The sequence below is a fragment of the Corvus brachyrhynchos genome, unplaced genomic scaffold (genome assembly GCF_000691975.1).
Source record: "Corvus brachyrhynchos isolate BGI_N302 unplaced genomic scaffold, ASM69197v1 scaffold18, whole genome shotgun sequence".
Lineage (NCBI taxonomy): Eukaryota > Metazoa > Chordata > Aves > Passeriformes > Corvidae > Corvus > Corvus brachyrhynchos.
Window position 1 is genome coordinate 2,897,160 of NW_008246064.1, and position 22,641 is coordinate 2,919,800.

A 22,641-nucleotide genomic window follows, 5' to 3' on the forward strand; every position below is an offset into this window, starting at 1 on the left:
TTGTCCTGTTCTTGTCCCATCTTTCTCTTTCCAGGTGCCACTGTTGATGGAGCTCACAAATTAGGCCCACAGTATTTATCTGTGCAGGCTCTCCATAAAAGCTTGTCTGCATTTTTTCTGTCCACTCCATTTCACTTTGGGCCTGCACGTGCCCCAGCACACACGTGAAATCCCTCCCCTTTCCATGAAATCTGAAGGATTTGATCTCATGTGAGGACAAATTTATCCATTTCTATATGTACACAAGTATATATGTAATAAGTGCAGCCTCCAGCTCTGGGATCCCCAGCACAGGAAGGATGTGGAGCTGCTGGGGCCCATCTAGAGGAGGCACCAGGGTGATCAGAGGGATGGAGCAGCTCTGCTGTGAGGAAAGGATGGGAGAGTTGGGACTGCTCAGCCTGGAAAGGGCTTTGGGGTGACCTACTTGTGACCTGAAGGGAGCCTGCAAGAAAGATGGGGAGAGACTGTTTAAAAGAGCCTGGAGTGACAGGACAAAGGGAGATGGCTTCAAACTGACAGAGAGTAGGTTTGGATGGATATTAGGAAGAAATTTTTCCCTGTGAGGGTGGTGAGGCCCTGGGACAGGGTGCCCAGAGAAGCTGTGGCTGCCCCGTCCCTGGAAGTGTCCAAGGCCAGATTGGATGGGGCTTGGAGCAATCTGGGATAATGGAAGGTGTCCCTGCCCATGGCAGAGGGTGGCACTGGATGATCTTTAACCTTCCAACCCAAACCATTCTGGGATTCTGTGATTAATGTGTGCCTACAGGTATTTAATGCTCTATTTAAAGTCTAGGGGATGGGAATGAAGGGTGATTGTGTCCCTTCCCTTCAGCTGATGCCAGAATTAGGGTAACCACTCATTGGGTTGCATCACAGAACTGATCCTCAGCTAATCAGTACCTTTATTTGGGGGGTAGATCAGTTCTCATACCCAGCAGAACCCCACAAGCACTGGGATGGCAGAAAGGAAAAGTCAGGAATGTTTAGCCCAGGACAGCAGAGGGAAGGTGGCCTGGCCCCTTCAGGCACCAGTGTGGGCTGAGATCAGCATTAGCAGTCCAAAAGCAAATTCTCAGACACCAGGAGATGCTGGGTGCTCTTCTCTTACCGTTTGCAGTATCTTGCAAGATATTTGGAGGACTTGGGGATGGACAGGTCCTGGCAGTGGGAAATAGCACAGGTTTTGTGGAGTGAGATCTGTTGCTCTAACTCATTTCTGGATGAAATCTCAGCGTATCATGCTAAATTGAAACTTGATGTTCTCAAATCAGGCTGCTCTTGACTTTGGAGGCAGTTTTGCTGCAGTAATGTGCTTTGTTGTTTTGCCTGATTCCTGCCTTTTACTCGTGTTGGGGTTTTGGGAAAAAGTGAAGTTAGTGCAGTGGTCTGATGTTCCGACCCTTCTCTGCACATTTCCTGAGAAATGAAGGGAAAAATAGCCCTTTTTCATGTTCAAACCTCATGCCATAAAACTAAAACTGGCCTGAAAAAGCCCTGATTCAAACCTCAGTACATTTTTATCCCTTCTGCAGCTTGCAGGGGAGCATTAGAGATATTTGAGGGAATCAATCTACAGCAACTGCCGTTGTTCTTGAACAGATGACAGTGGTCTTGTCCTGGCAGGTTCTGGGAGGGAATTGTCTTTTCCACAGCCTAAATGGAAACCTTTAGAATTCCAGCAAAGCCTGGGGCAAGCCTTGGTGCTCTACAGCAGAGCAGTGCAGTCTTTTGGTAAGCAGGTATTAAATCCTGTGGCAGCTGGTTCATTAAGGCTGTCACTTTATCCTGGTGGTGGTTTTGTGCTCCCCTGCCTGTCTTCATCTACCCACTAGGCATTATGCAGAGATTTACACAGGCTTAGCCAGACTGCAGCCTTTGTGTTTGCACAGTGTCTAGCACGATGAGATGCTGCTGTTGGTGACACCCCAAGATGCTGTTAGACACCAGTAATAAAGATTAGCCCCTAATAATTCTGTTAATAATCACTGATGCTTCCCTGTGCACCACCTGCTTTGTGATTTGTGGTTTCTAAGACAGCCCTGAGCAGTTCAGTTGCGTGTGCAGGTGTTGCAGGGAGAGAGAGAAAAGTGTTTACACTCCAGACAAAATCAAGTGATGGGCACAGAGCAGATCTCAGCTGAGCTGTGCACTGATCACATCTCCCTGAGGTGTGAGAAATCACTCACCAAACCTGCAGAGAATCCCAAGGCTTCAGCCTAATGCAAGCCCCGCTGATAGGAGGGAAAGGGAAAGGTGAAAGGGTGAAAGGGAGGGACATAAATAAGGTTCCCATTCACGCTCTGGACTTCAGAGTGTGGGGGGAAACAGCAGGATTCAAAGGCTTCCCCAGGACATCTTTCCCCAAGTGGACAGGCACTGGGCAGGGAGGGGAGGCTCTCTCTCTTTCCATGCTCCTCCTTTCCACTGTCAACTCAGTTGTTCTTCCCTGTGATCACTTGTTTTCTGTTCCCTGCCCACAGGAAGGCAGTCAAGGCCACGCTGGTTCTCCTGCCTCTGCTTGGCATCACCTACATGCTTTTCTTTGTCAACCCTGGCGAGGATGACATTTCCCAGATCGTTTTCATCTATTTCAATTCCTTCCTTCAGTCTTTTCAGGTAAGAGACCAAGTTTACAGCTGATATCAGCTGCTGCTGAAAGGATCCTCGGTGCTTTTCAGCCAGGGAACTTTAGGCAGTGAAGTGTGTGATATAAATATTAGTTGCAAATAGCTCAGCCTAGTTCACATGTGCATATGATAGACAGGTGTGTCATGTGGAGTGGAAAATCCTCTCAGGTGTGGGCTGGAGGGGTTCATCTCCCTTAACTCAGCACTGTGTTCAGCTCCTCACATAAAATCAATGGAGAGAGAGAAGATGTTTCATTCCACCGGCCTGAGAGAGGTGAGGGATCCCCCTCCCAAGGTGCCTCTCTCTTCCCAGAGCACACAGTGGGCTGAGACTTGGACTCCATGTTGCTAAACCAAAGGGAAACAGCTCCTACCTGTTGGAATTGCTGGTCTGTGCAGCTTATAAGAGCGTCCAGACAAAGGTTGATGTGCTGTTCTCTGTCGGCTGCAGAGGACAATTTATAATCAATATTAGATGGTATGTAATGTGGTGATTTCTTAGAGATGATAGGGATGTATTTCTGTTTTCTCTGATTCAGGAAAAAAACCCAGTTGTGAGTGTAAGTTTAGAACCAGTTGCTTAAAAAGAAAGTTGAGGCAAAGACTCCCACAGGAAGACAACAAAACATTAACCAGCTGCTTCCAGAGAAAATTTTAATATTTTGTCTTCAAAGATCATTCACTTTTCAAAGGTGGATGGATCACTGAAGAAATTTTTGGTAGAACTCAGGAATTTAACTGGGAGGACAGGAACAATGTTCCAGACACACTTGAGCTGTGTTGCCCAGCCTGTTCTGGCGCATTCCCTGAGCCATCAGCCCCATCTCCCCTCTCCCCTGAATTTAACTGGAGTTCTTCCAGGATGGAAAAGGCAATGGAATGTGAGCAATTGCCCCACCTCCCTGAATCTGACACAAACCCAAAAGTGACTGAAGGCCCTGAAGGATCTTTAGCCACTCCCTTGTGTCCTACAGCTTTACCTCTTGAACTAGCATGGGAATTGGTTTGACACTGATGTTTTACCTCCTGTGTGCAGGAACAAGTGCTCTGGTACCCAGGATATCAGTACAAACCTACAGCTGGCAGGCCAAATCTACAGTAGTTGGGTTGCAGTTTTTACTGGTGGAATGTTTATCTTAGAAACACAGAGCATCCCAACAGAAATCCCACCTAAACGTCCAAAATGAAGAATGTCCCTTCTAACCTGTGAAGGAAGGAGCCTTAGCCTTTACCAGGGAAGAAACCCACGCTTTTCATTCTCTAAAACTGATTGTATTTTTTATCTGCTGATGCTCAGTGTCTCAAAAAAATGCTGCATTGCTCATTAGTTCTATGAAGATGTGTGTAAGAAAGCAAGCACAGGGAGTCTCTCCTTAACGGTGACAATAATTCCAGCCCTAAAAACAAGATGGGCAGAATTCCACTCACAGGAATTCCAACCTTTGTGGTCTTTACAGGGCTTTAGTCACAGCAGATTCCACAGAGCCATTGAGCTCAGGTGAATTTAAGCAATCTGATGATGCACTGGCCCACATAAAACCATCTAAAGCCATTTAACTCCCCCTGTGAGTGCCTGGGACATCCCCCCAGAGCTGTCAGCTATGGCACAGCTCCTCTGAGGGGTCTCAGGGACTGGATGCTGTAGAGATGTTTGTTGTAGCCCAGCTGCAGGGGCAATCCCCTCTATCAGTGGAAGTGTTAAAATGTTTTCCTAATAATTGACTGCTTTCTCTTCTTTCCAGGGTTTCTTTGTGTCAGTATTTTACTGCTTCTTGAATGGTGAGGTAAGTAATTAATCCTTGGGAGGTGGAACTTGTTTGAGTGCCTGATTACAGAGACCTGAGATGTTTTTATAGGGGGTCGCAGTCCCATCAGTCTCTTGTAGAAGGCTCTTAATGTGTCCCTGAATTCCCCAGCCCTCTTTGCTGGTGTCCTGTGTCCTCAAAACTTTATCAAATTCAGGCTATTACCTGTGAGGTCAGGGCAGAGGGAAAGAAGTTTTGTCAGATTATAAAATTTCTGTTCTTCATCTTAAGACTTCTTTGAAGTTTCTCATTAATTAAAAATACGATTTCTGGGCATAGCTAATTACTGCTGAGCTGGACTCTTGTTAAGGATATGCTGCAGGTGACCCATTTTTGTCTTGCCATGCTGGGCTGAGTGAGTTTGTCCATGCAAGTCACAATCTCTGAGTGATCAGTGCCTGTTGTATTCAGAAAAGAGGGTTGAAAACAGATTTAATCAGGATTAATTTCAGGTACTGCTACTCAAGCAAGAAATGTTTTGCTGATATCCCCCAGTGTTTGACTCCCACCCCACTGTGTGAGAGATTTGTATCTTTCCCCTGCTTACATTGTCAGTGTCTCATCTACCTGCATTAAAGTGTGTCATCTTTGTCCAGCTAAAATTTTAGTCTCTGCAGAAATTCATTCCATATTTCATCATTTCTGCAGTGTTGGCACAAATTTTGTTTGTGCTGCTTCTTAATTTCACTGTGGGCTATGAGAAGGAATGGGCATGGCTTCAAAGCAGCCACATTTTAATTTTTTAAAAGTATTTCATTTTCTTTTTAAAATTTTATTTTTAAAGCTTTATTTTGTTTTTATTGTATTTATTTTGTTCTGTTTTACATTAGTAACTCCCCCTCTTCCTCATTAATTCTGAGGTGATGTTAACAAGAAGCAGCTCAGCTTTCTCACGTTAAGCATGTGCCACTTTTATATCCTGGCAGCAGAGTGTTCTCAGTTCTCCTTCCAGCTTCCCTTCCGTAAATTCTCACTGTTCCATTTGCCTCTTAAAAAATAGGGAGTTTAAATCTTCCTCCAAAATACAGGTGCCTGTAGAACTACATTTACCTCAGGCTGTGTCAGGGGGAGGTTTGGGTTGGATTTAGGAAAAGGTTCTTCCCCCAGAGGGTGCTGAACAGGCTCCCTGGTGAATGGTCATATTCCCAAGGCTGCCAGAGCTCCAGGGGCACTGGGATAATGCTCCCAGGGATGCACAGAGTGGGATTGTTGGGGTCTCCCGTTCAGGATTTGGACTGGATGATTCTTGTGGGTGCCTTCCAGCTCAGGGTGTTCTGTGATTTCTGCTTGTCATATTCACCAGGTCTACACTGTTAATGCAAGAGAATCTTCCTGCAGACAGCAGGCTTTTTTAATGGGCGGTGGTGTTGGGGTTTTTGTGGTTTGGGGTTTTTTGTTCACTGGTGTCCCAGTAACCATCATGATTTGGAACCCAGGCCATGTGATTTCATAGCCAGTCAGGATTTTCCGTCACCCCACTTCCATTTTGTGGCACTTAGACTTGGAGCTGTTAGCTGTTCACAGCAGGTTTTCATTCCTTTGGCTGTTCTGGCATTCTTTCAGTTCTTTTTACTGGGAGAAATATCCAAATATCCCCTTCCCTACAGCAGTCTGAAGTTGTCTGTCCACAGCCATGAGCCAATTTCCCACCTCCTGTAACTTCGATGAGTTCAGACATAATCAATCCTGTCAAAAGAGGATCATTCACCTCATGCACTTCTGGGCCTTGATAAAAATGCCCTGGGAAATCTGGAGTGATTCCAAAACTGATTTTCCAGCTGTATTGTGCTGCTGTCATGGTGGGAATGGGCATTTCTGAGGGAGTCAGTCCAAGGTTGAGACACCCAGCTTGGGATGTTGATTCATTTCCCTAAACTCAGATATCTGGTGCTGCTGGAGAGGCTGCAGCATATCTGAGGCATCCACATGGCTCTTACCAGCTGATACAGGATCTGGAGAAGATTCACATCCGAGTGGGAAGCGGGAAAACCAAGTGGGATGCAATGGGGCTTCTCCAATGGCTCCTTGTCAGTAATTCAAGCCAGTCAATACAACTTTTTGCTTTTTAAGCTTTGCATCAGCTTAGTCTACAATAGGCACCTCATCTGCTCACCTGAGCAGCTCCAGGCTTTGCTGGCAGTCTGGGCTGCCTCTCCACTGCATGCCCAGACACTCTGCTGGCATGTGGACACCCACAAAAGCTGAGCTTGGGAGGAAAACCTTCCCTGTAGCCTTTTTTTAACATCTAATGTGCAACTTCCACTTGACCAACTAAACCATGGCAGCTCTCTGGCTACTTCTTTGAGGTAAAACATAAGTCCAAAACCGTCAAATATTACAGTATTGTCTACTTCAAAACTGTGAAAAAAAACTTTGGGCTCATCTTAATGTACTGTGAGAATGTTTTTTTGAAATATCATAAAGCTTTTAAAGGATAACATTTCCTGCTCTGTTCCAGCCTCAGCTTTGCACTGAGGAAAGTAGCAAATGCAGTGAGTTTTCAGAGCTTCCTGGGTGTATAATCATATTGTCCAGAAAACAAATTTGCATCTTACAGTAAATTATTATAAAAGCTGAGCTGCTCCCAGCCAGGCATCCCTACTAGAAGTGGTGATGAAGGCAATGCCACTCAATCCCCATGAGGTGCCAGATTTTACTCTAAAAGAGGAAAATAACCTGTGAGGAGCAGCCTTTCAGTAGCCATGGAATCACTGAAGCCCTGTTCTTATCTCTTCAGCGAGCCTGATGTTCCTGTCTCGGTGACAGCTGAGCTGCTAACTTGCTGTCTCAGAAGCTTTGAAATACTTCAGGTTTTCCAGTTACAGCAGAGTTGGGTTCTTTAAATGCATGTGATGGTCTTTATCAGGTTACTCATCCCCCACATTGCCAGGCTCGCTCTGAATGATGACACAAGCAAAAAGCCTGGAAAATCCATTTATTTAAAGCTTTCGTAATGCTGTGATCTCAGCTGCGTCTCTCCCATCCCATATTTGATACACATCCCACTGGGTACTCACAACCTGCCAGTAACTGTCTGTAGCAGAGCTCAGAAATTATGGATTGCCCTCAAAAAAACCCCAAAATATCCTTCATAAGATCTTCAGTGAGTGCTTCGTGTCCCGGAGACTCGTCCCTTCCCAGTTTATGTATTTCCTTTTGCTGGTGGACTCAAAGCTGCTGTATTTAGTGGAAGACAGAGGAAACACCACTGTGGGTCCCTCAGATGTGAAGGAATGGCTGTGGAGATGTTCTACTCCTTAGGTAACCACATTGAAAATCCCCCATAACCTGATTTGGGTTTTTTCCTGAGGCTCAGTGTATGATTTTACTGAGTTTTCTCATCAGGAGGTATTTTTGAGAAAGAAGGAGACTAACAGGAAGTAAAGGAACAGAGGTGATGTTTTCAGCAGCTACCAAGGGACCCGTGCAAAATTCCTTCCCTGTCAGGGCTGGAATTGGATGCAGCCTTTGCACAGTTGTGCTGGATTTTAATGTTCTCAGAATAAGGAGAGGCTACACTTAACCCCAGTCCCTTCTGAGGAAAGGAAATTGTGCAATGAATTTAGTGCCTGTATTTTAAAGTGCTCATAGAGATTTTGCAGTGAGATTTAGTAAATGTTGAGACTATTTCTCAGTCTGATGTGAAAATCACTTGGTTTGGGTACAGGGCAAGCATTAATGGCAGTTACTGGAATCTGAGCAAATGGCAGAATTATTACTTGAGACTGCATTTTGGTAGAGTCACAGGAAATGGAACCGTGTGTCCTGACAAACCTGCATGAACTGAAAATAAAGTGGAAAATTCTGCTGGCTCTGGTAGTTTTATGCTGCACCCCTCAGTCCAGCTCCCACAAGATCTGAGCATCGCAGTCTGTGTAGCTTCAAAACTTCTGTACAACTAAAACTGGGTTTAAAGATCAAAATCAGCATCTTAAAAACACTCAGGATGCGAGAGGCTGTTCCAGAGAAGAGTTTGCCTACAGAGTTGGCAAGGGTTGGACTCGATGATCCTTATGGATCCCTTCCAAGCTGAGATATTCTGGGATTCTGTTAAGTTTCTGTCCCTTTGTCAGAGGTCTGTCTGTGAAGGTTGGAAAATGAAACAGAAAAGAGTTTTTCCTCTGTAGCCTCCCGTGATTTAAACAACAAACCTTGAGATCTAACCAAAAATGACACCTTGGTAATAGCTGATGCCGCCATAAAATGTCCTGATTTTCAGTGATTTGGTCTGACAGATGTGGCATCACTGAAGGGAAAAAGTGAAGCTATTAAATTGCAGTCCGTGCAAAGAATTTCAAACAGGATGATTTTATTTCCTTCATTTTTGAGTGGACATTTGACCTGGGCCTGCAGTCACGTCCCTTCCCCTCATTTCCACAAAACACAGTGTTTCACACAGCTCCTGGACTGGCTTTGTTGGCTGCAGTGAGAGAGGGTGTGTCAGGCCCCTCAGCTGTTGATAAAAAAATCATTACATCAAAGAACCAATCTAAGATCATCAAGTTCAACCATTAACAGCACACGTCCGAGCCCATCGCCAAACCACATTCCCATCTACACGGTTTTTGACCACTTACAGGGATGGGGATTCCACCACTTTGGTTGTCAGCCTGTTCCAATGCCTCACCACCCTTTCAGTGAAGAAATTGTTCCAAATATCCAATCTAAACCTCCCCTGCTGCGATTTGAGATCATTTCCTCTTGTCCTATCGCTTCTGACTTGGGAGCAGAGCCCAATCCCTCCCTGGCTGCTCCCTCCTGTCAGGGAGTTGTGCAGAGCCAGAAAGTCCCCCCTGAGCCTCCTTTTCTCCAGGCTGAGCCCCTTTCCCAGCTCCCTCAGCTGCTCCTCATCAGATCTGTGCTCCAGACCCTTCCCCAGCTCTGTTCCCTTCCTTCTTTCCAAGCCAACACTTTATACACAAATTATTGCAGTGAATCCACGGAGGAGGAGCAGTTCAGATTAAAAGTTTACAGTTTTTTGTGTTTTATTGCTTCTGAAGTGTTCTGAAGCTGTTTTGCATGAACTGTGTGTGCCATGGATGGGCACAAGAGGCACTTGTTGGCACTTGACTCATTAATTTGTTTAGAGACTTTATGGAAAAAGAGTTATATTTTTTTGGACACAGAGAAAATCTACCAGCACTAGAGGGCAAAATATGCAAATGTCATTTAATCCAAATGGAAAAGAGCATCTCTGGACTTCCAAGAAAATTGAGAATGAGAGGTTTCTGAGAATTGAAGATGTTATGAAAACGGGCATAATGAAAAATCTGCATGCATTTTTGTTGATTGCCACTTCAGAAGAGTGAATGCAGCCTGTGAGCTTCCTTTTCAATTACTGCAAAAAAAAAGATGCTCCTCAAAATTTTTTCAGTCAACTCACAGATCACAAGGCTGAATTTAATTTCAGATAATACTGGATTAAAAAAAAAAAGAAAAAGCTGAAGATGGAGATTTTTGGAACAAGGATAGATAGAATTTACAAGAGCACATAGTGACAGGACAAGAAGGAATGGCTTTAAACTGAAAGAGAACACGTTTAGATTAGATGTTAGGAAGAAATTTATTCCTGTGAGGATTGGGAGGCCCTGGCACAGGGTGCTCAGAGAAGCTGTGGCTGCCCCTGGATCCCTGGAAGTGTCCAAGGCCAGGTTGGACATTGGGGCTTGGAGCAGCCTGGGATAATGGAAGGTGTCCCTGCCATGGCAGGGGTGGCACTGGATGAGGTTTAATGTCCCAACCCAGGCCATGTGGTGATTCTGTGATTCTGTGAATGGCTTGAAACTGTGCTGAGGGAATGCATTCCCACAAAATCCCTGCTGCACAATTTCTCCTGCAGGTCAGTTTCTCCTTCCAGTTCTTCAGCGTGCACCTACTGCTCACAGGAAGATGGGTACAGCACTCCCAGAATTTCTCTTCTACCTTTGACTGATTCCAGACAAAACTTCTCTAAAGGAAGATGGATCTTCCATCCAGTTCCCTTTCTGGTGTGGTGTCTACCTTTCAGCCAGACCTTCTTAACAGTGGTGGTTTTCTCCTGAGATAAACTGAAGTTTTTCAAAGAGAGAGGGAAAGATGTTTCATATTCTAAATAAGGCTGGTGTTGCTCCTGCTACCTCAGCAGTGATGATGGAAACGAGTGTAATGGAGGAATCAGAATCCTTGCCTCCAGAGATCACTTGTCCTTGTTATTAGGTGCTTCATGCAATTTCCAGTCACCACCAGATCCCTCAGAGAGTTCTCTGATCCTTGGAAACCTTGCAGCTATGGTGGGAGATCCCAACACAGCCATCCCAGAGCAGGGGCTTGGGAATGGGGGTGGCAGTGTTTGAGAACAACCTACATCTGTAAAGGGATGGTGCCTGATGAGGGGCTGCCCAGGGAGAGCAGTCTGCACTCTGAAACTGAATGAAGGGAAGAAGGCAAATCCTGGTTAAACAGGGCAGAAAAAATATCATAGTGAGGATTTAAGCACTGGAAGAGAGGCTCAAAGGTGTTTTGAGATCTCTGTTGTTGTTTGTGCTCAAAATGAGTGGACAAGACCCTGGCATAATCTCAGAACTGGATGAAACCACTATGCTGGATGTGCTCTGACCATGGCATTGGACCAGGGGCCTTCTGAGGTCCCTTCCAGCCTTAATTATTCTGTAATTCATGAGTTCTGTGTCCTTCATTTCTGTCCATGTCCTGGAGGGATCCATAGCTAGCCAGGCCTCTGTCTGAAAATGTCCTTTTAGAGCCTGAATTCTTAGCTCAGGACTCAGATTCAGTGTTATCTGATCAATATCAATAACCACGTTATCTGATCAATATCAATAATCACCGATCAACTGACATTTCAAATGGAAAGCAGCTAGCTGGCTTAGAGAGAAAACATGATCAGAGAGGAATAGATCAGATGCCACTGTAAATTATCCTTACAACAAGGTGCGAGGCAACAATAAATATGTTTAATTTTTTTTCTGTTGACCTTTAGCCAAGCACCATCTGTCTCTCAAAATCTGTTAAGCTCAAAGTGGCTTCCTTTGATCTGATCACCTTGGGAGGCTGTTCATTAGAATTGCCAGCTCTGAATCACCCCTGGAATGGTTACTCATCCCCTGCCCATCAGCCCAGGCAGGCTCCACATTAATCATTCCGAGCCCAAAGGACATGCATTAAGCATTCCTTAAAATCTCTGAATAAATGTGAATGTGGAGGTGGACTAGAGGGCTCAAGTTTAATTCCATCTGCTCTGAGGGTCCTTCCCCACCCCATATTCCTTCTCATTCCACCACTGCTGATGTCAGGCTGACTCCAGAGCACCCCACAATAAAATCACAGGGGCTTGAGGTGGGCTGGGTGCACCCATGGCCTCCCTCTGCTGTGGTTAGTTCTGGTCCTTTGTGGCCCAGAAGAAACGAGCAGCATTTGTTTCCACCCAAAAATGTGTGGCAAATCTTTATGACTAGTCAGAATTGTTCCAGCTTCTTGAACTGTTCTCTGTGATAACAAAATGGCACTGCTGTGATCTTAGAAATAAACTTCGACATTCCAGTCTGGCAGGTGCTGTGAAAATATCCTCCTGTTAAGGGGTTATATGGAATTGCTGCAAAAGACTCTGGGGGGAAAAAAAAAAAAAAGAGGAATTGCAGACCAATTAAGCAGGATAATTTTTTTTTTAGGGAGACAAAAAACCATAACAATGTTACATAAATAGTGGTGTGATGTAGGGTACCTGGGGGAAAAAAAAAAACCCAGAATGTTTTTACCTGAGCTTTGTTTTTGTTTCCTTTGAGCCCTACAGATTGTTTTGACTACATCCCTTCCTGACCTCAGGAGGATTGAATACTGATAATGGCACCTGTATGAGGATTTCAGTTCAGTATTTGGTGTGATGGTAACAGGAGCACCCTTGGCCCCAGGGGTTGGGTCTGTGGGAGCTGGGCAAAGCCCCACCAGCAGGGTAGGACACAGGTGCAGTTGCTCACTGATGTAGTTTATTTACAAAACACGGATGAAACCAATCCTGTCTCTCTGGGAGCATTAGAACTCCTCACCTGGACATCCACAGGTCGGTCCAGGGGTCTGTGTGCTTAGGCCACTCTGTTTCTTTGCTTCAAATCATCCTGTGCTTAATCCTTCCAAGGATCTGGAGAGGTTTGACTCACAGCTGCTTCACAGAATTTCCTATTAAATCCAGCATTTGCCATCCTTCCTCCCTGAGCGACACCCTAACCCCTCTGGAAAACTTTCCAGGTACCATCTAAGGCATCACCTTACATTAGTTTAAGTATTAAACAATTAAGTAATGGATGGGATTTATTCCCCTTAACATTAGACAGCTGATGGATGCACATAACCAGCTGAGCTTATCACCTTCAGCTTCATTTATGGGCAGTGATTCACGCAAATGAGGGTAGATTCCAAGTGATCTATTTTGGCTGTCTCTTTTTGATGAGCTGTTGCCAATACCTTATGGCCTTGTCCCTGTCTCTGATGGATGCAGGGAGAGGCCAGGACTTCAGAAACCTCATGGAAGTGAATTTCTCTGCAAAGTCAGACACAGTGAGACCAGTGTCTTGAAATTTAAAGTTCCATTTTGCTGGTCTGGACATTGCTTGAAAGTCCCTCTTGTTCATCTGTAGCTTACAAAAACATTGATTCAATCTTCATCCACTTTCCACAATTTGCACTGCTGTTCAAAGATGTTTAAAGCCCAAAGTTATTCTCCAGTCACCTCCAACTGCAGCACAGGGATCTGAAACGCAGCACAAAGGTGCTTAAATGTAGGTGGAAGTTGTTGAATTCACCACTGAAACCGTTTTCAGAGAAAAAAAAAATCAGACTGTTTTAAAGCCTGTCGAGATCTATGTAAATACTACTCATTTAATTAATTTGCCTTCTTATCAGGATTTCTGGGAATAAAAAGTTGCATTTGAGCAAAGCAAGAAGTTAATCAGTCACAGACTACTGAACACCATGAATGTACAGATTGGGTATTGGGAAGAAATTGTTCCCTGTGAGGGTGGGGAGGCCCTGGCACAGGGTGCCCAGAGAAGCTGTGGCTGCCCCTGGATCCCTGGCAGTGTCCAAGGCCAGGTTGGACAGGACTTGGAGCACCCTGGGATAGTGGAAGGTGTCCCTGCCCATGGCAGGGGATAGAATGAGGTGATTTTTAAGGTTCCTTCCAACCCAGACCATTCTGGGATTCTGTGCTTACTCTACAGACAGGGAGGGCCTGCTGTCCCCCTGGCCCTCACTTGTTAGCACTGCCAGGTGAGGGATGTCTCCTGGGGACAGAGGATGATGGCATCCCAATAGTCCTAATTCCAGCTCCCATTCCCATGGCAGCTCATTTATTCCTACTCTTCTTATCAGACACCTACATAACTATTGTATTTTAGTGTTATTATGTCAAGATTCCCCTGGTGAATGGGCCCCTTTGTTCTGTGTAAGATCAAAACTTCTTCCTCTCTGCTCATGACACATGACATTTCTTCAAAAATCTGATTTTTAACGTTGCTCTTTTTTCAGCTCATTTCTAATTGATGGCTGCAAGAAATTAGCCAGCAGCCAGTGTCTAGCACAGGTAGTAGCCGTCCAAAGTTGATGTCTACTTTGTCAAAAAAAAAACCTTCTCTGAATGTTTTCATCCTTCTCTCCACCTCTTTCATTCTTCTTTGTTGTTCTGCTGTGGAGGAGGGGGAAAAGAGGTTTTTAACAATATTTCTTACCAGATGTGATCTAAAAGTTTGACAAGTCCCTGGTTAGGTGATCCAGTCAGAAGAGAAAAACTGTCACCCACTGATTGCTTTTCATCCCATTATCCAAATCCTTTTTCTTGGCTGTTCCAAAGCAGTGCCCACACTCTATAGGCACAAACATGTTGGCAAACCTGATTTGAACACATACTCAGAAACTGTGATTATTCACAGTACACAAAGCTCTGTGCTCAGAGCTGGGATAATTTTGGTCCTCTCAAGCAACTGAAGTTCCACAGAGGTGAGGCTGATAATTTGTGTTCCCAAGACTCCTTGTTAAGCTCTAACCACTGATGGCAGCAGCATCCTTGGGCTGTTACAGGCCAGTGCTGGTAACTTCAGGTTATAAACGTGCTGATGCAGACTCTGGGGCATGGTTCTGACTCTAGAAATGCTTAATAAATAGAGGTAGCTGCTCTTACAGAGATTAACAGCCATGTTTGAAGTTCCTATTTTGCTTTCTCTTTTTCTTTTACTCTTCCAGTGTGTAATAGCTTTTTCTGGTGTCTTTTTTAACACATTATTACAGCAGCCACAGCCAGTTTTTTCTTTTCTTACCTAAAGTTAACCTAGCATTTTGTTTCTGAGTTCAAGTACAAGGTATAAGTTTTATCTTAACCTTTTCTGCTTCCACTCTGTTCACCTACTAATTGCAGTTAATTATTCTGTCATTAAAAAATGCTTTGCCCTCACCCTTGAAAGTGCAGAGCCCATTTCCATGTGCCCAGTCCATTAGGAATGGCTCCAGCTGTACAAGAAGACAGCATTTTTGTTACTACTTTTTTATTCTGTCTCAAACCATATCACAAAGGCCAGCTGCTTGTTTAGACTCACATCTTTATCTCCAGGTGGCTCTTTTTGACCTGGTTGGCTTGAAGCACAAATGATAAATTTAATCTGGCTTCACTGGCTGAGTAAGTATCTCTTCACACTGGTTTCTCAGGAAAAAAAGCCAAAATTTCAGTGCAGAAGAAAGGAGGAAAATTTTCTCTAACAGTATCTCAGCATTCGGTGACATCTGGGGAGAAAGGAGCATTCGAGAGGCAACATCCCTCTGCATATCAGGTCTTCATGGGACAATTTCCCATGATCTGACACTTTATGTGTTACTTAAACCACTTGTCTGAGGAGCCCAGCATTCAGTTAAGCTGGGTTTGTACCCAGAGGAGCAAGGACTACTTCCTTCCACATGCCTAAGTCCCATCCTGAGAGGGATTGTCTCTTTCTCCACTGTCTGTATTGGAAGCATAAATAATGGATCCAGTAATTGGACAGAGCTTGAAGCAGCCTGGTCCAGTGCAAGGTGTCCCTGTCCATGACAGGGGGTTGGACTGAGATGAACTTAAAGGTCTCTTCCAACCCAAACCATTCCAGGATTCTGTGATAATTGGCCAAGACTGGGTGTGAGTCTTTCAGGGGAGCTGCCTCCCCCCTTGCATGGTCTCTGGCACCTGGATTTGCCTTTGGGTGCACATTATATCCTCCCTCCCACCCAGAATCAGGAGCGAGGATCCCTCTGCCTCTCCAGCTGGAACCATGGTAGGTTTGCAGGTAGTGAATGTCCAGAAAAGTGCAACACCCTGGCACAGCTTTCCTGTGTTTCTCCTGTTTTCCCAGGAGGGTTCAGTGAGCCACAGAGGTCAGTTTGATGAGAAGGGGATGGCCAGCAGTCCAGGCTGCTGCAGTCTGTGATTGAGTCAGTCCATCCCGACTCTGCTATCCCATATAACTGTGTCATTCACCTCATTTTATAACCTGACCAAACCCCATCCTGAAACTGGTGGAGAGATGCTGTAGCTACTGCTTCAGAATGAGAGGCTCTTCCAGAAATCCTCTGCACTGTTGTTTAATCACATTATTCTCATTCTCATCTCCAAATCATTCATGACAATCCTGCTCTTCCTGACAGTTCTCTTAGTGTTAGTTCTCCTTTCATTGGGTGTTCTCTTTCTCCGGTCCTATTACCTCCTATTATTTGTTTCATTAGGTTCTGTTTGAGCCCTACTAAGTGTAACAAACATTATTATTAATATAGATTATTATTATTAACATTATTATAAACATTATTATTTATATAGATTCAGAATCAGAAGAAAGAAACCCAGTGTGGCTTTCTCCTCACCTTACTGTAAAAATCTGCAGCTGTTTGTCTTAAACCACAGAATCACAGCATCAATTAGGTTGTTAAAGACCTCTGAGATCACTGAGTCCAAGCTATGACCTAAAACCACCATGTCAACCCTGGCAGTAGCACAGATCACAGATAGTCGAGAAAACACCCAAAGAAAGGAATCCTCTGGTCTGATTTGCCCAATCTCTGCCTTCTAGAAGGGCTCTGATAAAAAAGCCACACTTCCAGGTTCAGGCTTCACCAGAAAAGGCACCAAAGAGGCAATTGCAAAACTGTTTTCCAGGCTGGTACTCACAAACCTGTGGTGGAGTGTATTTCATGGGCAAAGCTGTGATGAGAAGGGATTGTCTGGTGCCAGACCACAGTTTCTCAGTAGCAGTTCTACAGCCCAGGGGTCTGTCCAAGTCCCTGAAAGCTCACCCAGAAATGGGAAGATTGAAACCAGCCAAGGGAAGGAGCGCAGTTTCCCCCTTTCTGTTCCTCCTTGTGAACTCTTGTATGTTTTAACCATCAGGCCTTCATCCTGTTCATCTGGGGCACCTCAAACTGACAGGGTGTGGTTTGGGTTGGAAACATCTGCACTCCTGGAACTCTTCGACTCATCTGAGCACCCTTAGCACTTTGGAGCTGCTCTGAAGTGGGCTTGGAGGCTGTGTGTGTTCCTTGTATTTTGAGTAGACCCCACAGAGCCCCTGCAGACATCCCCAAACTTTCAAAGAAACGAAGAAAAGCAGTGACTGTTCATTTCTGGGCAATTCTTTTTTTTCGACTCCACCTTCCCTGCAGCGCCAGTGGTGGTGACAGACACACCCAGGGTGGCTTTGATTGACCTCACCCACATGCTGGTAGCTGAGAACCTGTGCCAGCATGGGCTTCACAGCCTCTGCAAGCTCCTCCCAAGCCATGTGCAGTTGCCAGGGCAGCTGATCCCTTGGAGGTCTTCTCCACAACCTCATCACTGCTGATAATACCCAAAGTTCTTCTTGTCTGTGGTAAAATTGGGCTAAGAGCAATCCTTTTTACTTTTGAGGGATGAAGTACAATAATAATGTACTTTTTGAAGTACAAAATAGGTACATTAAAGACTAAAAAATACTCAGGGTTAGATACCAATATTGGCTGAACTTAGCTACAGTTGTAATTCAGACATGTAAAATAGAGCTGGTTGTCTCGACTCATTTTATAACCAATTAAAGGAAATAGATATTTTTCATCTGATCACAAATATCTGGCCTGTTTTGGACACGTGCTTTAGAAGGAGATGAATCATCCCCTTTGACCACACTGACTGGTCCCCTCTTGGTCAGGAAGAGATGTATGGGTCAGTAGTTGAGGTGCAATGTCTAGATTACATTATTTATAACCTCACCTTCTAAAAAATGTGGTTTTGGCAAAGGAGGCCCTGGCTTGATATGGAAGTTTTACGTAACAAAGCTTCTTTCACGGTTCACCAGATTTCAGGTTGGCAGCAGAACATCAGCATCCTTTCCAAGTGTCATGAATACATCAGGCTTTTGACTCTCCAGGAAGCTGGGCCCGGATTCATCTCACCTAATTTTGTAGGCTTATTTATTTCCCTGGGGTCTGAATTGCTTTTCTCTCTACAGAAAGCAGAGATCAACAAGAATATCCAGAAATTGGTCCAAATGCTTCATCCAAGATTCTGACTTTGAGTCTTCTCTGCCAGGGATTTGGCAGGAATTGTTTATGGTCTATATTAGGAGTATCTCAAGCCTTCCCTCCCTCTGCATTTGAGGTTTAGGGTTCCTTTCTCCTGTTTTTCTCTTGCTTATGTACAAATATATTTGAGCCAGAGTTCCTGGGCTCTCTCTGTGCTCCATGGAAAAAAAAATTACACTTAAATTCAAGGTTCATCTGACCTATTTGTCAGCACCTGTTTGAGGATGACCTTCTGTTGGCGTGGAGCAGCTTCCACTGCCCGCACCAGGAGCTCACGAGGGCTGGGTGATGTGTGCCTGCGTTGCAGAACCACTGCTTGGTTACACCACCAGTGCTTCTTCACACACAAGGGCAGCAGGGGCAGCTGTACCCCTGGGATGGGGCTCTCTAAGAATTCCATCGGGTCTTGGACAGATCTTGGATGCACCATCCATCAGGTCCACCCATCCTGAGGGCTTGATTCAGTTGCGTTTGTTTAGGCCTGTTTGAAATGCTCTGGGGTATTTAAGATAGCAGATACGAGACACGAGATGTGTAAAAGTCATGTTTTTTCCCAGAGTCAAGTACCCAAGAGAACAGCAATGAATTAGAAGCTCCTCTTCAGGCCTGTGAATCAACCCTGTTTCAGTGCCTTGACAATATGATGACTCCTCTCAGCACTGTCCAGCACCCCCTCACAGAGGACACCTGAAATTCTCCCTTCACGTCCTCTGCTCTGTTTTTCCCCAGGTCCGTTCTGCCGCCAGGAAGAGGTGGCACCGCTGGCAGGACCACCACTCGCTGCGGGTGCGCGTGGCACGGGCCATGTCCATCCCCACGTCCCCCACACGGATCAGCTTCCACAGCATCAAGCAGACCGCGGCCGTGTGACCGCCCCGCACGGACACCGCCCACCACCATGCCGTGGCCTTCGGAGTTCTTCTGTCTTCACTCACACCCAAAGCCCCTCTCTGCAAACTTCCCTCCTTTGTCCTCACTGATCTCTTTCCAGTGAGGGGCCCATCCTGTTTCGGCAGACTCTCATCTCCCGCATCCGTGATGCTGCTTTGAGGCAACCAGGGAAAAGCCTCTTGGAGCTGGTGGTGGTGAAACAGATTCAAAGAAGGAGCAGGTTCAACCCTGACTGCATCCTGTGGAAGTTCACAACGCAAAGTCTAAAACAGCACACTGGCAGGAATAATCAATTTTTTTTTCTCCTTTCTTTCTTTTTTTTTTTTTGGTTTTCTTTTTGTTTTGTTTTGTTTTGTTTTGTTTTTTTCCCCCTTTCATATTGTGGTGAACAAAGACTATTTTTAACACGCTGCCCATCTCACCCTGTACATTGATTCCTAATGATTTCAGCAGTTTGGTGTATAATAGCCCACCCCTTTCTTGTTTCCTTTGTAAAAAGTTTCTTCTCTGCAAAACTCTCATTTGAGAACTCGTGGCAGCAAGAAAAAGAGCATCTGAAAGGTGATGTTAAAAGCCCGAATTTATCTGCCTTCCCCATTTCTCCCTTGGACAGACTGGGAATTGTCAGGGCATCGCTGGACTGTTCATCCACACAGGGCACTTAGCCTGGCAAGCACCATGCCCCTGCTCTTACACAGATTTTCAAAGGACAGGAGTAGCTCTAAGTAGCTCTACAGAATACCCTCATTCCTCTTAGCCCCATGCTTCCAGCACAATGTAAGTGGAAAGCCTTTGGAAAGTGGGTTTTTTCAGCTCAGAGCATCGGGGTGGGGAAGGACAACTTTGCTGGGTTTAAAAAAACACAAAAGGGAAGCACTGTAAAAGTAGCAGTGATGAGAAGAGGATGTTTGCGTTCTGAGGATAACGCTACGTGCTGCACAAAAGGTATCCATTGAGCATTTTGAACTAGAGCAGTTGTATCTACCAGGCTTTTTATGTGATGTTCAAAAATACTGTATATTTTCAATAATAAACACTACTCTGGGTTGGTTTCAATAAAACCAGGCATCATTTATTTTACTCTGGAAAGGAAGAGGACACCTGTCTTGAGAGTGGTTTTGTAGCTGAGATCAGGGAAGGAAATCCTGTTTGATAATGAGCCAAGAAGAAGAAGAACAACCTCGTGATAAAATCCTAACAAGGGGGCATTTAAATGCAAGAATTGCCTCCCTTCTCAGCTCATGGTCTTACACTGGATCCCTGTCCCTCTGCGCTCACTCCACTGGGCTTTGCCACAGCAGGATGAAAAAAGTTGTGTAATATATTCTGCATCACCTGTATCTCAACAGAGTTGGAGCAATTTCTCTTTCCACTTTTATCAAGCTTATCCTGAATTTTCTTCAGATGTTTTATAGGACTTCTCAGCACAAGCTCGATTTAAACCTCCAGATTTATGTTGCTCTTGTTTTCAGGGGCTGGAAAATCTCTTGGAAGACACTGTTATAAATCCCCTGCTTGTGGAGGCGTCCTGTCCTAACAGCTCAGTCATATTCAGCTTCGAGCTTGCTGGCAATGAACAGCAAATTTAAATAAATGACATTTTGTAACTTTTCCCTCTCCTAACTCATTTGGATTCATGTGCCTCAAAGAGATAACAGAGGGAGGAGGGAGATTTGAGTGCCTGACGAGTGAGGACCAGGTCAGTGCTTTTACTCATCACAGTAGCAAGGCACAGCCCCTGGCACCTTGTGTTTGCAGGGTGGGATACATCTACAGGTTAGAAATCTGTCCAGTGAGTATCTCTGTGTTTGCTCTGGCTCGGGGCCATGCTGGGATGAAAAAGGGATTTGCAGCAGGTACTGTCAGAAATTGCAGGTTGTTGTAGCTGCCAGGAGCGCAGCAGATGTCCAGACACTGAGCAGGTCTGAGTAGAGGAGAAATGTGGCAAATGAAGCAGTGAATTAATGGCTAACTCTGAGGTTCTTTAGAGCTCAGAGTTTCCCTCAGTGAGGCACTGGAATACATCAGAGCCAGGGCACCGACTTTGTGCCACTGTTTTTGGGCTATTGCTGCAATGCCCTGTTTTCACTTACAATAAATACTCACTGGACATTTAAGACCAATAAACAGGTGAAGACACTGAAATTTGGTGTCTGTCTCAGTAGGTCAGGTGTCTGATGTCTCATTGCACCTGGTACCTGCCCAAGGAAATTGTGTAGCTTGAAGAAAATAAAAAAACCCTTTTCAACTCTGCAAGTTCTCACCCACAGGACTTTGGAGGAAGTTCACAATTCGCTTGCCTGACAGCAGTGGTGCTGCTCCTGTCTCTGCTGTCCTGTCTGGTCCCACAGGTGGAGAGCTGACATCTGTCCCCAACAGCATTTGGCACATCCAAGCTGGGGTGACAAAATGTTCACCTTTCCTGGAAGCACCAGCCAAAGTAGCTGCTGATCCGATCCCAAGGCATGGGGCTGCTCAGAAATGGATTCATTTCAGTTTAGCTCTTTAGAAATCCTTCCAGGAGAAAAATACCTGGGAGCAAAACAGATCAGGAAGAACTTCCATTCCCCCTGGGTAGCCCTTGATAAAAATGCTGGAAGAATGGAGATGAGCCACACACACGTCAAGAAAACAAACATTTCTGAATTTGCACTGAGTGATGTTCATCCTGTCTTTTAACAGTGAGTTAATGATTTGATGATTATCCAGGATACCTGTGAGCAGAGCTGCTGAGATGTTCCCCAGATGTCTTGGGCAGCAAAGGGGAGCCCCTTGGCCATGTGTGCCCTCTCCTGAAGGTGAGGACTTGGCTGAGGAGCAACAGTGTGGAAAAGCACCCAGGGCGCTCGTGGATGCTGAAATGAACCCAAACCAGCCGTGTGACCTGGCAGGAGAGGCGGCTAACAGCAGGCTGGGATGTTTCTGAGGGAAATGATTATTCCCTTCTCCTTGGCTCTCCTTAGACCACAGCCAGGTGCTGTGCCCAGTTTGGTGACCCCAGTACTAAAGATAGTAATAAACTAAAGCAAGGTCAGCCACAGGGACACCAAGATGCTCAGGTCTGGAGCACTCTCCATGTGCAGAGATGCAAGAGGAGGTGTTTCAGAATGATGAAAGGATTTTGGATGGAGATAAAAACAACCTGCCAGTACCTCTGAGGTGGCTGACAGACACAGGCCCTTCACAGTGGTTTGAGGCAAGAGGACAAGAGACATAAACTGTAACAAAAAAACGGCCAGATAAGATGCAGGGAGAAAGTTTCTCCTCATGAGGACAGTCAAGCAGTGGGACAGGTTTCCCAGTGAGGGTGTGCAATCTCCATCTCCAGAGATGTTTCAAGACCCAACTGGATAAAGCCCTGAGCAACATTCTGAGCCTGCTGTGAGTAGGGGGTTTGGACTGGAGACTTCCTGAGGTGGCTTAACCCCTGGATTATCCTGACATCCTAGCACTGATGCTGCCAGTCATGCCTCTAAGACATGGGAAGAATGAGCATGATCAAGGTTTGGCTGCTGCCTTTTTTTCATGTGCACCTCAGGGGTTTTGGAAACATGCTCATGTCCGCTCTCTTCAAAAGAAGCTTCTTCCTTTGCTGTCTTCTGGCAGGAACATAAAGATGAATAAAGTCACATCTCTTTAGGGAAAACTCTCCTCTACTTCGTGATGCCTTTTAAAGCCGTATGTCCCTTTCAACAAAATAATCGTTCATGGCACAGGTCTGGGATGATTCTGATGTCCCCTTTGGATCAGCAGCAACAGTC

At 45.3% G+C, this 22,641-nt stretch overlaps 1 protein-coding gene across 2 annotated transcripts in view; it reads left to right on the forward strand.

The window, feature by feature from the left end:
• CRHR2 (corticotropin releasing hormone receptor 2) overlaps positions 1-20,492 on the forward strand; it is a 100,085-nt gene extending 79,593 nt beyond the window's left edge. For both annotated transcript variants that reach the window (XM_017746735.1, XM_008643114.2), the window contains 3 exons: positions 2,484-2,619; positions 4,373-4,414; positions 18,719-20,492. In XM_017746735.1, coding sequence (XP_017602224.1) covers positions 2,484-2,619; positions 4,373-4,414; positions 18,719-18,859 — 319 coding nt within the window. In that variant the 3' untranslated portion in view covers positions 18,860-20,492. The remainder of the gene's footprint in view (positions 1-2,483; positions 2,620-4,372; positions 4,415-18,718) is intronic.
• The last annotated feature ends 2,149 nt before the right edge of the window (positions 20,493-22,641 follow it).